At 41.9% G+C, this 12,586-nt stretch overlaps 1 protein-coding gene across 5 annotated transcripts in view; it reads right to left on the bottom strand.

The window, feature by feature from the left end:
- Nucleotides 1–1,621: 1,621 nt before the first annotated feature.
- The window catches only part of RFC1 (replication factor C subunit 1), a 101,352-nt gene continuing 90,387 nt past the window's right edge, over nt 1,622–12,586 (bottom strand). For 4 of the 5 annotated variants that reach the window (XM_089654036.1, XM_089654040.1, XM_089654038.1 and 1 more), the window contains 2 exons: nt 9,046–9,231; nt 1,622–2,485 (listed from right to left, as the gene is read on the bottom strand). In XM_089654036.1, coding sequence (XP_089510162.1) covers nt 2,378–2,485; nt 9,046–9,231 — 294 coding nt within the window. In that variant the 3' untranslated portion in view covers nt 1,622–2,377. The remainder of the gene's footprint in view (nt 2,486–9,045; nt 9,232–12,586) is intronic. The other variant, XM_089654037.1, reaches the window with a different exon arrangement.

Raw genomic sequence — 12,586 nt, 5'->3', positions numbered from 1 at the left:
CAACTTACTTGCAACTTTGGCCAATCATAACAATGCAGAGTTATGACATATTATTGAACTTACAAAACCCTCTGAAGCCGCAAACAAATTTGTTGCTTTCATTATAGTTAATTTCGGATACGTTGAAATTTCTTACTATTGTGATTCGGAAATTTAGATACATCTGAAGCTCCAAATAACGAAACAGAAGTAAGGTACTTTCTTGATGGTACTTAGAACCAGAACGTTGGTCAAAAATGTACCTGGGCTTCTCTTCACTTTGCTACCAGGATGTGGCTAGGTGGGAAAAATGTACCATACGTGGCGGTCGTGCACCAAGGTTAAGCATTTTTGGATGCAAGTTCACGTCCTGATTTATTCTGCGACCATAGTAAACACCAGGGGCGGACTGACAACTCATGGGGCCCCCGGGCAATAGGGGATCATGGGGCCCCTGTGTCCTTGCCCAAACTCAAAAAAGCCTATGAAAAAGGTACCAGGGGCATCTCATGGGGCCCCCTACTGACCCCGGGCCCTCGGGCAGTGCCCGAGTTTCCAAATGGTCAGTCTGCCCCTGGTAAACACTGTTAAAAATCCCATGGTAGCCATACTGTTTGAACCCACTGAAGAGGTATCCAGACACACTCAGACCTTGATATATTTTATGTTCCTAGCAGCTAAAGTAGCCATTGCGAGTACAGTTGTAAACTTGGCAGTGATAAAATGGAAACAAATGTGAATAACGACTAACAAAAAGAAGGTTAGTATTTTTTTGAGACACCTCCTCAAGGTTTGAGAGGGTTTGGAACCCATGGATCCAATATCTCCAACTCCCTGCTTAACCATATTTTTTTTTTTTTTTTTTTTTTTTTTTTTTTTTAGAGACAGCAATTCTGTATCTTGTAAAAGTAATCTGAGCAGCTAAAAAAAAACCCGCCACCACCTTTACCGGGCTCTCCCATACGGTTGGGGAGCCCAGTGACATCTAGTTCCTGAGACACAGTAGAGGAACAATGTTGCTCCTCCCCTTGTGATGCCAGAAACCAGACGCAATAATTATGTCACTTCCGATTATAGTCCCATGGAACAAGCCATTACTGGCTTGTAAAAGCATTGGATCAAACCAGTTCTCTGTTTGATCTGATGCTTTGGAAGCCAGAGGAGACATCTGGGGTCTAAAACAGATCTCGTCAAAAAAAAAAAGAGGACCTGTCACAGCCCATGCTAATCACAAGCGATGTTTTTCATCCCTTGTGATAGCAATAAAATAAAAAATAATAAAAGTGTAAACAATTTTAATAAAATAAAAAATGTAAAGTGCCCCCGCCCCCTGGTGTGGCAAAGGTGAACGCATATGCAGGTCACGCACACATATGTAAACAGTGATTGCACCACACGTGAGGTATTGGCACAGAACGTTATATCAAGAGCAATAATTCTATCACCAGAACTCCTGTGTAACTCTAAACTGGTAAGCTGTAAAGGCTTTTAAAGCATGACATGTTAGGGATCTATTTACACATTGTAACATTTTATATTTTACCAAAAAATTGGTATTATATTGTGTTTTGTGCATTAAAATTCATTAAAGTGTGTTTTCCAAAAAAAAAAAAAAAAGTGAAAAACCGCTGCACAAATACCATTTGGCATAAAATATTGCAACCATCATTTTATTATTCTCTAGGCCCTCGGATTACAAAAATATCTAATGTTTGGGGACCCCAAGTGATTTTCTAGCAAAAAACAAAAAACAAACAAACTGCTATTTACATATAGGAGAAAACTGTCAGAATTGGCTTAGTCGCAAGTGGTTAAAGAATTTTGTAGTTAAAGAAGAATGATTGTATGACAGACTGGTAACAAAGCAACCTAGGCAGGAGCGTAGGGCTCGGTGAATGTCCAGAGAAAAAAGCTGCTACCTCAATCTGTCTCTGCTGGTGGCTATGGGTTTCTACATTACTCTCATCTCTTGCACTGCTTGTGTGGTACCTGACAAAGTTAACATGATCAGAAGATATTAAAAACATATGCTTGTTCTGTTATACTACTTTAATGAGAAATTATATATAGTTATATTAATGTATCATACAAAACAAAAACATTCTGTTCAAATTTCTATGTACAAAAAAGAGCAGCAAAAGACTGTAAAATAAGTACATCAGGAAAAAAAGTGCTGGAAGGGAAGATACAGAAGCTTGATGAGTTTGCTTGATTAGTACACTGTGTAAAAACGCTTCTCCCTGCTACTGTACATGGATCACTAAAGTCCTGGAAAGGGAGCCTACTGCTCCATTTCTCTCTACACCCACATCAGTCTCATTCTGTAGAGGAGCCGCTGTTCCCTGAAGGAGGTGCGCGTGAGCGTGAGCATGAGCATGGTGTCCACTGAACACATTCATCACTTAGCCTTCTTGGTCTTCGGTTTACACTGCTTTTTGTCTTCATTCTTTTCGGCTTTGGTTGGCTTGGAAGGTTTTGACGGTTTTGACGTTTTTGCCTTTTTTGCCTAGTGTGGTTAAATAAGGTGATTAGAATGGAAGCAACATAGCCGGCCAGCTCTACAGCCTACGTTTAGTGAGAACATTATGAAATATTTCATAAACAGATTTGCATAGATTTACTTCTAGTGTAGTTTATATATCAAGCACTACAGCCAGCAACCTTGGTACATGGAAGCTCAGAAAAAGAGGAATTTAGACTTACCTGTAAATTCCATAACTTGGGCGTACAGTAGTGTACACAAACAAATTATTCTTACGCTATGGGTTATAGGCTTGTACTTTCAGGTGATTGGAAACTGGCAAGCTTTTGAGGACATGGCCTGGTGCTTAAAGGCCCAGGATACTCCTCCAGACATGGTGGACTGAGCCCCCAATGACACAGAAGAGGGTTTTGAGAGAAGAGAAAAATATCTTGCAATCAAGATCCTGATCCACCAAGCAATGATGGACTTTGTTTTTCCCTTGGGACCTCGCAAGGAGCACCCTTCTTCAAAACGGAACCAGTCTAATGTAAGCAGTAAATAACCATATGAATAGAGGCTTAAAAAGTAACTGGTATCACTTGAAGTACAGAATTTGCCCAATAACCAAAAAAGCCTGCAACAAAAAACCGTGAATAAAGAATTCACAAGAAAAGCGGTTACATAAAGGACAATGCGATACTCAAATAATCATCAAAATATGCTTTTATTAGCAAAATTGCACATGGAAGACAATAGGGTAAAGACTGCAAAAAGCCATCATCTCTATTTAAGACAATACACAGAGCAACCTTAAAACAAAAATAAAAAAGAGAGACATCATGGCTAGGCCATAAGTAATGCTATGCTGCAGGGGCAACGACTCACAGGTCCTTTGCACAGACAGCAAAAACACATCAGGGTGCACCACCATGGTGGGGATAGAGATATCATGGAGAAAATACAATATGGCTATGCACCAATCATCAAAAATACACTTGTAACTTCAACTGGTATGGAAATAGGAGCCCAACTAGAAAATGCAATGGGAACTTAAATAATGTGACCATGTATTTGGATACATTCCACATATAGATGCTAATGTTGATGAGTGACAATTAAAAGCACTGGTGTAATCCTGGTAATAATAAACCATAAATCAATAGTCGTGGCCAGAAGACAGTCCTCAAGTATAAATACAGTATTGACTAAAAAGGCCTTCACAAGGCAATGGATAAAGATAAAGGTCCTTGAAAATGTATAGTCCAGCAGCAATATGTAGACAAATGGCAGAAGGCAGACCGCTGAATATATGAAAAATTCACTATCCTGAGATAAAGGAAGTCCATAAGGCAGCCACCATAGAGGACTTGAATGGCAGAGCCCTGCCTGCGTGTGAATCCAGTTATCTGCCAGATGTAGACCACAATGTCACTCACTACCTTTTAGATGGAGATACTGTGATATTCCTTAGTGAACTGTATAAGCAAGGTGCAATGCACCAACTGTTGGATATGGAGTAGAATCCCCATCCTGTAGTGAAAAAGTGACAAATAGAGAGTCATAAGGCTGCCGCCATGAGAGACTTCTGGTGATAGAGGCCTATCGGCTATGTATCCAGTTAGGTGTGAGAGAAGCGTCACTCACCACCCACTCGGTCAAATAATGACAGTATGACGTTCCTCAAATTGCTCGAATCCATGCCTGGAGTCCTGGAGGCAGCCGCCAGCTTTGGGAACCCCAATGGTCAGGCTCCGCTTCCTAGAGGGTACACATGGTGACTGGTGAGCACCAAAAGTAAGCGTGGTGCTCCGTGTCCCCACCCGGACTTGTTGAGTAGTGCCGATGCGTGTGGCCAGCCATGATGTCACTGACGTGTATGGTCTTAAATTGCGGTGATGGCTTTTTGCAGTCTTTATTGTCTTCCATATGCAATTTTGCTAATAAAAGCGTATTTTGATGACCGAGTATCGCATTGTCCTTTATGTAACCGCTAATGTAACCAGTAGCTTTTAGGTACACTCTAACGGCTCTATCTACATCCCACCAATGTAGAGAGAATTCCTTTGGGTGCTTAGAAGCAGGGCACAAGGACCATTTCCTCATTGAGATGGAAAGCTTAACCCACCTTTGGAAGAAATAAATGATCTTGGGCATAATATAACCTTGTGAAGTATGAGAAAAGGCTTTTAACAGAAATGGACCACCAGTTAAGATACATGTCTGACAGACAAGATGGCTTACTTAAAGTGCTAGTCTTCCACTGCAAAGTGTAGAAATCGCTGATGAGGTAGGTAAATAGGAACATGCAGCTCGGCATCTTAGATGTCCACAGATGCCATGTTCTCTGGCAGTACTGGTACAACAACTCCCTTGGACAAGCAGATGGTTCAGAGCATTCTGCAAATCTGACTGTCCTTGGACAGATTTGGTTGATCTAAAAGAAGAAAGCCGTGAGGTGGAACAGTTTTGAATTCTATCTTGTACCCTTTAAAAACCTCCGACTGAATCTAGAGAATCCAGTTTGAGACATCTGAAACCCAGACAGAAGCAAACTGTAACAGATGTCCTCCCACTCTTAAGAGTGAGGGTGCCCATTTATTGTAAAGAGGGCTTTAGGGAAGGCTTGCTGGCCTTTGTGGGCCAAGCCTTTTACCAAAAGGAAGGGCTGAGCTTAAGTTGTGAAGCTGGAGCCTAGTTTGCACAGACAGGTGCTCTACGTTTAGAGGACCTAGAGGGGCACTGAAGAGGAGTTTTGGGATCTTCTGCTGTGGAAGCAAATTATGTCCTTCTGTAACAGCTTTGATAATTTAGTCAATTGTGTCATGAAAGGTTTGTTAGAGAACCCTGGTTAGAGGAGCTACAGGCTTCTGAGGTGGGTTGCTTTTGAACCTTCCTCTGAGGAAGTAAAACTTTCCCACCTGTGACCTCTTTGATGAATTGGTCAAGTGCCTCATCAAACAGATGTCTTCTTTGGAAGGGCATGCGTGTGAGGTGCCTTTATAAGCCTTTAGACATGAGATTCTGTGCAAATGAATGGAGATTCGAGCCATTCTGGATATCTGTCTCAGAAAGTAGTTACAACAATTACTTTCTTGGAAGATTCCTTGGAAGATGTACTAACAGCAAGATCCTGGAAAATAGGGTCATGTTGGTTTTCCCATTATCCTATTCCAGTCTGACATATAGAAATAGCAGCAAGAGCTGGTTGCAGGGCTGGACCTGACAGGTTACAGAGAGCTTTTAACAGCATCTCAAATTTTCTATCATCAGAATCTTTGAAAGAAGGAACATGTTAGGTACAGTCAGATGTTTCATGGCAGACATGTTTGTTTCTTTTTGTTTGTTTGTTTCAGGTAGAGGCTGCAGTATCAACCACAGAAATAGCCCACCTTTTTTGCAATCCCTTTTTCCACTGGATAGGGTTCAGCAAAGATTTTTCGGAGACAGAAAATCTTTCAGCAGAGATCCAATTGTAACAGACCGCACAATCTATCTGCTCATGACCAGGGAAAGTTTTGCAACTCTCCTTGTGTCCAAAGGGGCATGGTGAGATGAAGGAGAGTGAATTTGCACAAAGCCAAGGCTTTTGCGGATAGAGGTAATGAGCAAACATGTTGCGTGAAGCCCCCTCTTCAGTACAGTGATAACGTGGTGGAGAGAAATATTCCGCAGGTTCCACCAACACTGCCTCAACATCCTTTTCATTCCGTTCTGATTCTACATACTCTAGGACCCGCATATCATGATCACACTCCAGTTGAGAAACAGGAGTAGAAGAGGTGGGGCATTTATGAGCCCAGGACAAAGACGGCTGTATTAAGACCACAGTCTGTCCAAGAAACTGGAACATAGATGCAGAAAAATCCATTTTGTCAAGCAGGCTGATTGTTGCATGCCTGAAATAGAGATAGATTTGGATGCTGAATGCAGTGTTTGAATCAGTCCTTGCTCAATACAAGGGATGCATTGTCACTCTGAGGTTGAGCGTAGTGTGGGCCTTCTGCAGAGCAAATGTTCGCCTGCTATTCTGAATAAGCTCCGTCGCATCATTTCCACCACACCTACAAGTGAAGTTATTCCCCTGTGGGGTACTCGCAGAGTATAATGTGGGAGATAAGGTAAGCGTGTCCAGAAGGTAGTATGCAGTAACCCAGGTGTGGACCACCCTTCAACGAATCCTCATGGGTAAAAGGCTGGAGGAAGCACCCAAGTACCTTATAGAAAAGGCTTTAGGCAGAAGCGGCACTAATGTGTGCAACCAGTGGTGTGATGCAACATCAAATCATGCTTCAAAGTGGTTGAGTTTAAGCGTCAAGTTTAAAAAGGCTTCCAAACTGGTCTTTTAATACAGGTGTACCTCAGTTTACAAATTTAATGCGTTCTCCGGGGCGTTTCGTATTGCCAAAAATTTGTAAACCGAAACGCGGTTTCCCATAGGAATGCATTGAAAGCCAATCAATCCATTCTGGAGGTCAGAAAAAAGTAAAAAAAAAAAAAAAAAGTTGCTGTCACTGTAGGTCAGTGTCGGTTTATAAGTGTAATTACCAGCTTTCTTTTCCTTCACTATAGTTCAGAGATTCAGCTATCACTTTCCCCCCAGCTAAAAGAAAGAATGTTTCGTTTTAGTTTGTTTCCCAGAGTTAAAAGAAAGAATGTTTCCTTTTAGTATGTTTACCAAGATAAAAGAAACAAAGTATCCTTTAACTCTGGGGAAAGTGACAGCTAATTCTGTGAGCTATAGTGAAGAAAAAAAAAAAAAAAGACAGCAATTGCATTTAAACTTCAGCACCAGACATACACTTCATATTGCGAAAAAAAATTGTAAACTGAGGCATTATTTTCATTCAGAAACCGAAAATGATAACGGAGGCATTCGTAAACCGAGGTGCACCTGTACAGATGTCTGCTGCAGGCACAGAAACACTAAGAAAAAAAAAAAGTTATAGAAATGCAATTCAGGTCAGCTCCACTTCAGAGCTCCTGTACAGCATCTCTGTGGCCATTGTGAACCCACACTGGCCAGCTTAAATGAAACAGTGGCAGCCATTTCCTTGATGTACTGAATTCCTGAGATACAAAGACTGGCTCTTACTAATGTAATCGGTGTAGAAAGCTGAATTGCCATTTCACACATACTGTATTTAAGGATCACTGCCAACTAGAAGAGAGAGAACTGACAGGCTTGCAATGAGTGAGATATACAGTAAAGCACAGTCTGCATATGTGATGCAGCGATGGGTCTGCCCCCATTTACATATACAATGATAATGTACATTGTAGAGAATATATAGCTTGCTATACCGACTAGCAAAGGATTTCCAATTAAATCTGCAATCTTCTCTCTGCTAACCCTACTACAAATGTAAAGGTTTGTCAAACCCATGAAAATGGTTATAGCTTTTAGATGAAGAGCCATCTGATGGTTGGATGTAGTATTCCATTGTGACCATATATGACCAACTGTATTTAAAAGCACTGCTCTATCTATATGGTTGGACTTTGGTCCTCTCAGGGGGGAAAAAAAAAAAATAGTAGGAACGGTATAATTGCTGGAGGCAGGGCCTCGCTGCGTTACGGTTACAAGAAAATTCTGTTTAGAAACACAGCAAATATCAGTGATGCTCAGTAACCCCAGTAGAATCTATTAATATTAACAAAAGCTGATTTATCCAGTTGCCAATGGTTGGTGTATTTTATGCATCACTACATGACTTTAGCCCTCAGAGTCATGTGCTAGTTATAACTACGCATTATCTTGCTTCCAAATTTAATAGTGAAATATAAGATGTTTGATTTACAGGAAGGTTAAGGCCGTTATTTTGTTCTGAGAATTATTAAGAACCCACACATTGCTGAAGGCCATTGCAAATGAATAATTTAGTACCGAAGGATGAAGGCTTCAATAAACACTATTAGTATCCAAATATAACACAGTAAGCGGAAGGTACAAAAGACACAACTAAGGCTGGTGTTAGTACAAAGTGCTCAAAGCAAAAATCAATGTTTGCTTTTTTAATAATCAGGCACTTTTTCAAACTGAGATTTAACATCTTTATTTAATATTAAGTTGCCAAAAGGGTCTCTAGGTCACAATTTGCATTTCATTCAATAATCTTTGGTAGTAGAATTCCCTTTTCTTTACTTTTTTTTAATAGTTTTTATCATCCAAAAAGATAGCAGTTTCCTTGTTTACCAGAACTGAGCATGGTGCAGGCAGCAGGAACACACCAAGCACCCGCAGCAAAAAATGAGATTTCATCTAACATCAGATCGAAACTGTCAACACTGCAGAATGCACACTAGACTTGACAGTGAAGAAGCATCAGACTTCTGGGAATCATCTCTCTGCTCTCTCCCCCTATCATCGAGTCCCCTAGAAGCACATAAGCACTGCAGCACAAATGACTGGCTCTTTGTTCTACTTTTCCCTCTACAAGTGTAAATTCTACTATATAGGTGACTAAATCTAGAGTTCAGTGTTACTGATCCACTGTTGTATCAGCTGTCACCAGCAATTCATACAAACACATTGGTGACATCCTCACTAAAGGAAAAAGAAGGACTATATTATTAACTGAAGAGATGAACAAATGCTGAGTTACCTTGATCATGGCATCTCCACCTACATCATCTTCATTTTCTTCAGCCGGATTGTCATTATTCATTTCCTCACTATACTCCGTGTCAAGTGATGAGGCAGTTTCTCGTTTAGTGGCTTTTACCATTTGCAGAGAGTAAGGGGTGAGATGAGCCTCTTTGTTGTAGCTGCGTGTAAAAGCACTTTTCACCTGTGGCAGAAGTGTAAGTCAGTCTAGTAACATACTGTCAAGTGTGTACCATTTAAAAGATTTTATAAGCAAGCAGCAAGAAAATAAAAGTTTGGTATATTGCAGATGGTATATGAAAAACACCATCATAAAGGTCTAAAAATCTTGAAGCTTTAATAAGCACAAATCCTACATTCAATACATTTTTGCAAAGCTATATGTCAAGTAATGTGCAAGAAGGGTTTCCTCTACTGATTAGCTACTGCAGTTGCGGTTATAGAAATGTGGCAAGTTTATTCCCATTGTCAGTGAACAGCGCACACTTTTTGAATTCACCAGTTCACAGAGTAAATGTTTTCAGTCATGATTTTAACCAGCTGCCGACCGCAGACAGCCGAATGACAGCTTCACTGCGGCCGGCCAGTTCTGGGTGGACGTCATATGACGTCCTCCCAGAACGCGCTCTCCTGCGCGCCCCAGGGGGCGCGCACCCGGCGATCTCCGTGATCGCTGTGTCCTACGGACACAGCTGATCACGTGATGTGGTAAAAGGCCAATCACAGCGGCCTTTTACCACGTGATCAGCGGTGTCCAATGACACGCTGATCAGAGGGAAATGCAAGTGCCGGTTCTCGGCTGCACTTTCCACACGCTGTCAGATTGTGAGGAAAGTACTGCCGAGAACCGGCAGTTGTCAGAGCGGGGATCGGCACCGATCATCAGGGCACTGATGATCAGTGCCCTGATGATCGGTGCCCAGCAGTGCCACCCGCAAGTTCCGCCCAGCAGTGCGCCCACTAGCTCCGCCCACCCGTGCCCAGCAGTGCACCCACCTGTGCCCAGCAGTGCACCCACCTGTACCACTCTGCAGTGCCACCTACCTGTGCCCAGAAGTGCCACCTACATGTGCCCAGCAGTGCCACCCACCTGTGCCCACCAGTGCCACCCACCTGTGCCCACCCAGCAGTGCTGCCCACCAGTGCCACCCACCAGTGCCCAGGGGTTGTGCCAGTCAGTGCCGCCAGTCAGTGCCCAGCAGTGATGCCAGTCAGTGCCGTCTATCAGTACCCATAATCAGTGTCACCTATCAGTGCCGCCTATCAGTGCTGCATATTAGTGCGGCCTATCCGTGACACCTCATTAGTGCTGTCTATCAGTGCCGCCTATCCGTGCCACCTCATTAGTACTGCCTATCAGTGCCCTTTAGTGCTGCCTATCAGTGCCCATCAGTGGTGCCCATCAGTGCTGCCTCATCAACGCACATCAGTGAAGGAGAAAAAATAACTGTTTGAAAAATTTTATAAAAGAAACAAATAAACTTTTTTTTTCAAATTTTTTGCACTTTTTTTATTTATAGCGCAAAAAGTAAAGCGCCCAGTGGCGATTAAATACCACCAAAAGAAAGCTCTATTTGTGAGAAAAAAATGATCAAAATTTCATATGGGTACAATGTTGCATGACCGCGCAATTGTCAATCAAAGTGCGGCAGCGCTGAAAGCTGAAAATTGGCCTGGTAAAGAAGGGGGTATAAGTGCCTGGTAGGCAAGTGGTTAAAGGCAGTTACAGATATCTATTGTCTTCAATGTCAGATCTCTCCAGCAAACTGCAGGATATATTATTAAATCCCATAGACAGAGTCCAGCTACTGCATGTGAAATGGACTGCAATTTTACCTACAAATCTAGTTCTTTATTTCACAGAAAACAAGAGAGGGTCAGTGAACAAATCAGAATGGTTTCCCAGCTAAAGCCCAGCAATTAGATTTTAGCTGTTTAGTGTAGTCAGACCCCCAGGGAAATTATATACCATGGTAGCTTGTGCTCAGCCAAACCAACATGCAAGCATTTTCTAATTATGTTATTTATATACAGTTGTGTTCAAAAGTTTGCATACCCTAGCAGAAATTGTGACATTTTGGCATTGATATTGAAAATATGACTGACCATGCCAAAATATGCTCTTTTATAGAAGGATGATGATCATATGAAGCCATTTCTTATCAAATAGTTTTTTGGCCCCTTTTAAATCATAATGATAACAGAAATCACCCAAATGGCCCGGATCAAAAGTTTACATCCCCTGGAATGTTTGGCCTTGGTACAGACACACAAGGTGACACACATGGGTTACAATGCAAATTAGAGGTTAATGTCCCACATCTGTGGCTTTTTAAATTGCAATTAGTGTCAGTGTATAAATAGTCAATGAGTTTGTTAGCTCTTACATGGAAGCACTGACTAGGCTAGATACTGAGGCGTGCAGATCAGAAAAGAACTGTCAAAAGTCCTGCGTAACAAGGTAAAGGAACTTTATAAAGATGGAAATAAATACATACAAAGATGTCAAAACCCTTAAATATACCAGTCATCACTTCCACTAAGAAGTAGAAAATTCAGGGACCTCTTGATACCTAGCCAAGTACAGGTAGACCAAGAAAGATTGCAGCCATAGCTGCCAGAATTGTTCGGGATACAAAGGGAAACCCATAGGTAACCACAAGAAAAATACAGGCAGCTCTGGAAAAAGACAGTGTGGTTGTTTTGAAGGCGCACAATATGATGACACTTCAACAAAAATTAGCTGCATGGTCGAGGTGCCAGAAAGAAGCCTTTACTGCATCAACAACACAAAAAGGCCTGGTTAGGCATGTCAAGGTGTTGTCAGGCATAATTTAACTGGGATTTTGTGTGGCATTGGTTCAGTAAAAGCTTCCTTTCTGGCACCTCAACCAAACAGCTCATTTTGTTCAAGTATAACCGTATTGTATTCCTTAAAAACAACCGCACCATCTTTTTCCAGAGCAGCCTGCATTTCTTTTGAGGTTGCCTGTGGGTTTTTCTTTGAATCTTTCTTGGTCTACAATCTTTCTTGGTCTATTTACCTTGGCTTGGTATCAAGAGATCCCCGAACTTTCCACTTCTTAATAAGTGATTTAACAGTACTGATTGACATATTCAAGGCTTTGGACATCTTTTTATGTCCTTTTCCATCTTTATTATTATTATTATTATTATTATTCAGTATTTATAAAGCGCCAATAGTTCGCTCAGCGCTGTACATTACAAAGGGGGACAGAACATGTGACAGAACAATACCAATACAATGCAAAACATGAGGGGATCGAGGGCCCTGCTCTTTCAAGCTTACAATCTAGGAGGGAGGGGATGGTGGCACAGGAGGAGATAGCTGTGGGGGATGGAGTGGTAGGAAGAGTGGAGGAGGTCGGCAAGTTAGCAGGGGGCGGGGTAGGCTTCCCTGAAGAGATGGGTTTTCAGGGTGCGCCTAAAGGAGAGGAGAGTAGGTGATAATCTGATGGGTTGGGGCAGGGAGTTCCAGAGGATGGGTGACACCCTGGAGAAGTCCTGGAGGCGGGCAT

The sequence above is a fragment of the Staurois parvus genome, unplaced genomic scaffold, assembly GCF_062004578.1.
Source record: "Staurois parvus isolate SC_StPar_1 unplaced genomic scaffold, SC_StPar_1.0 ptg000734l, whole genome shotgun sequence".
Lineage (NCBI taxonomy): Eukaryota > Metazoa > Chordata > Amphibia > Anura > Ranidae > Staurois > Staurois parvus.
Note: the sequence above shows the minus strand (reverse complement) of the source record. Positions and strands in the feature narration are given on the sequence as shown.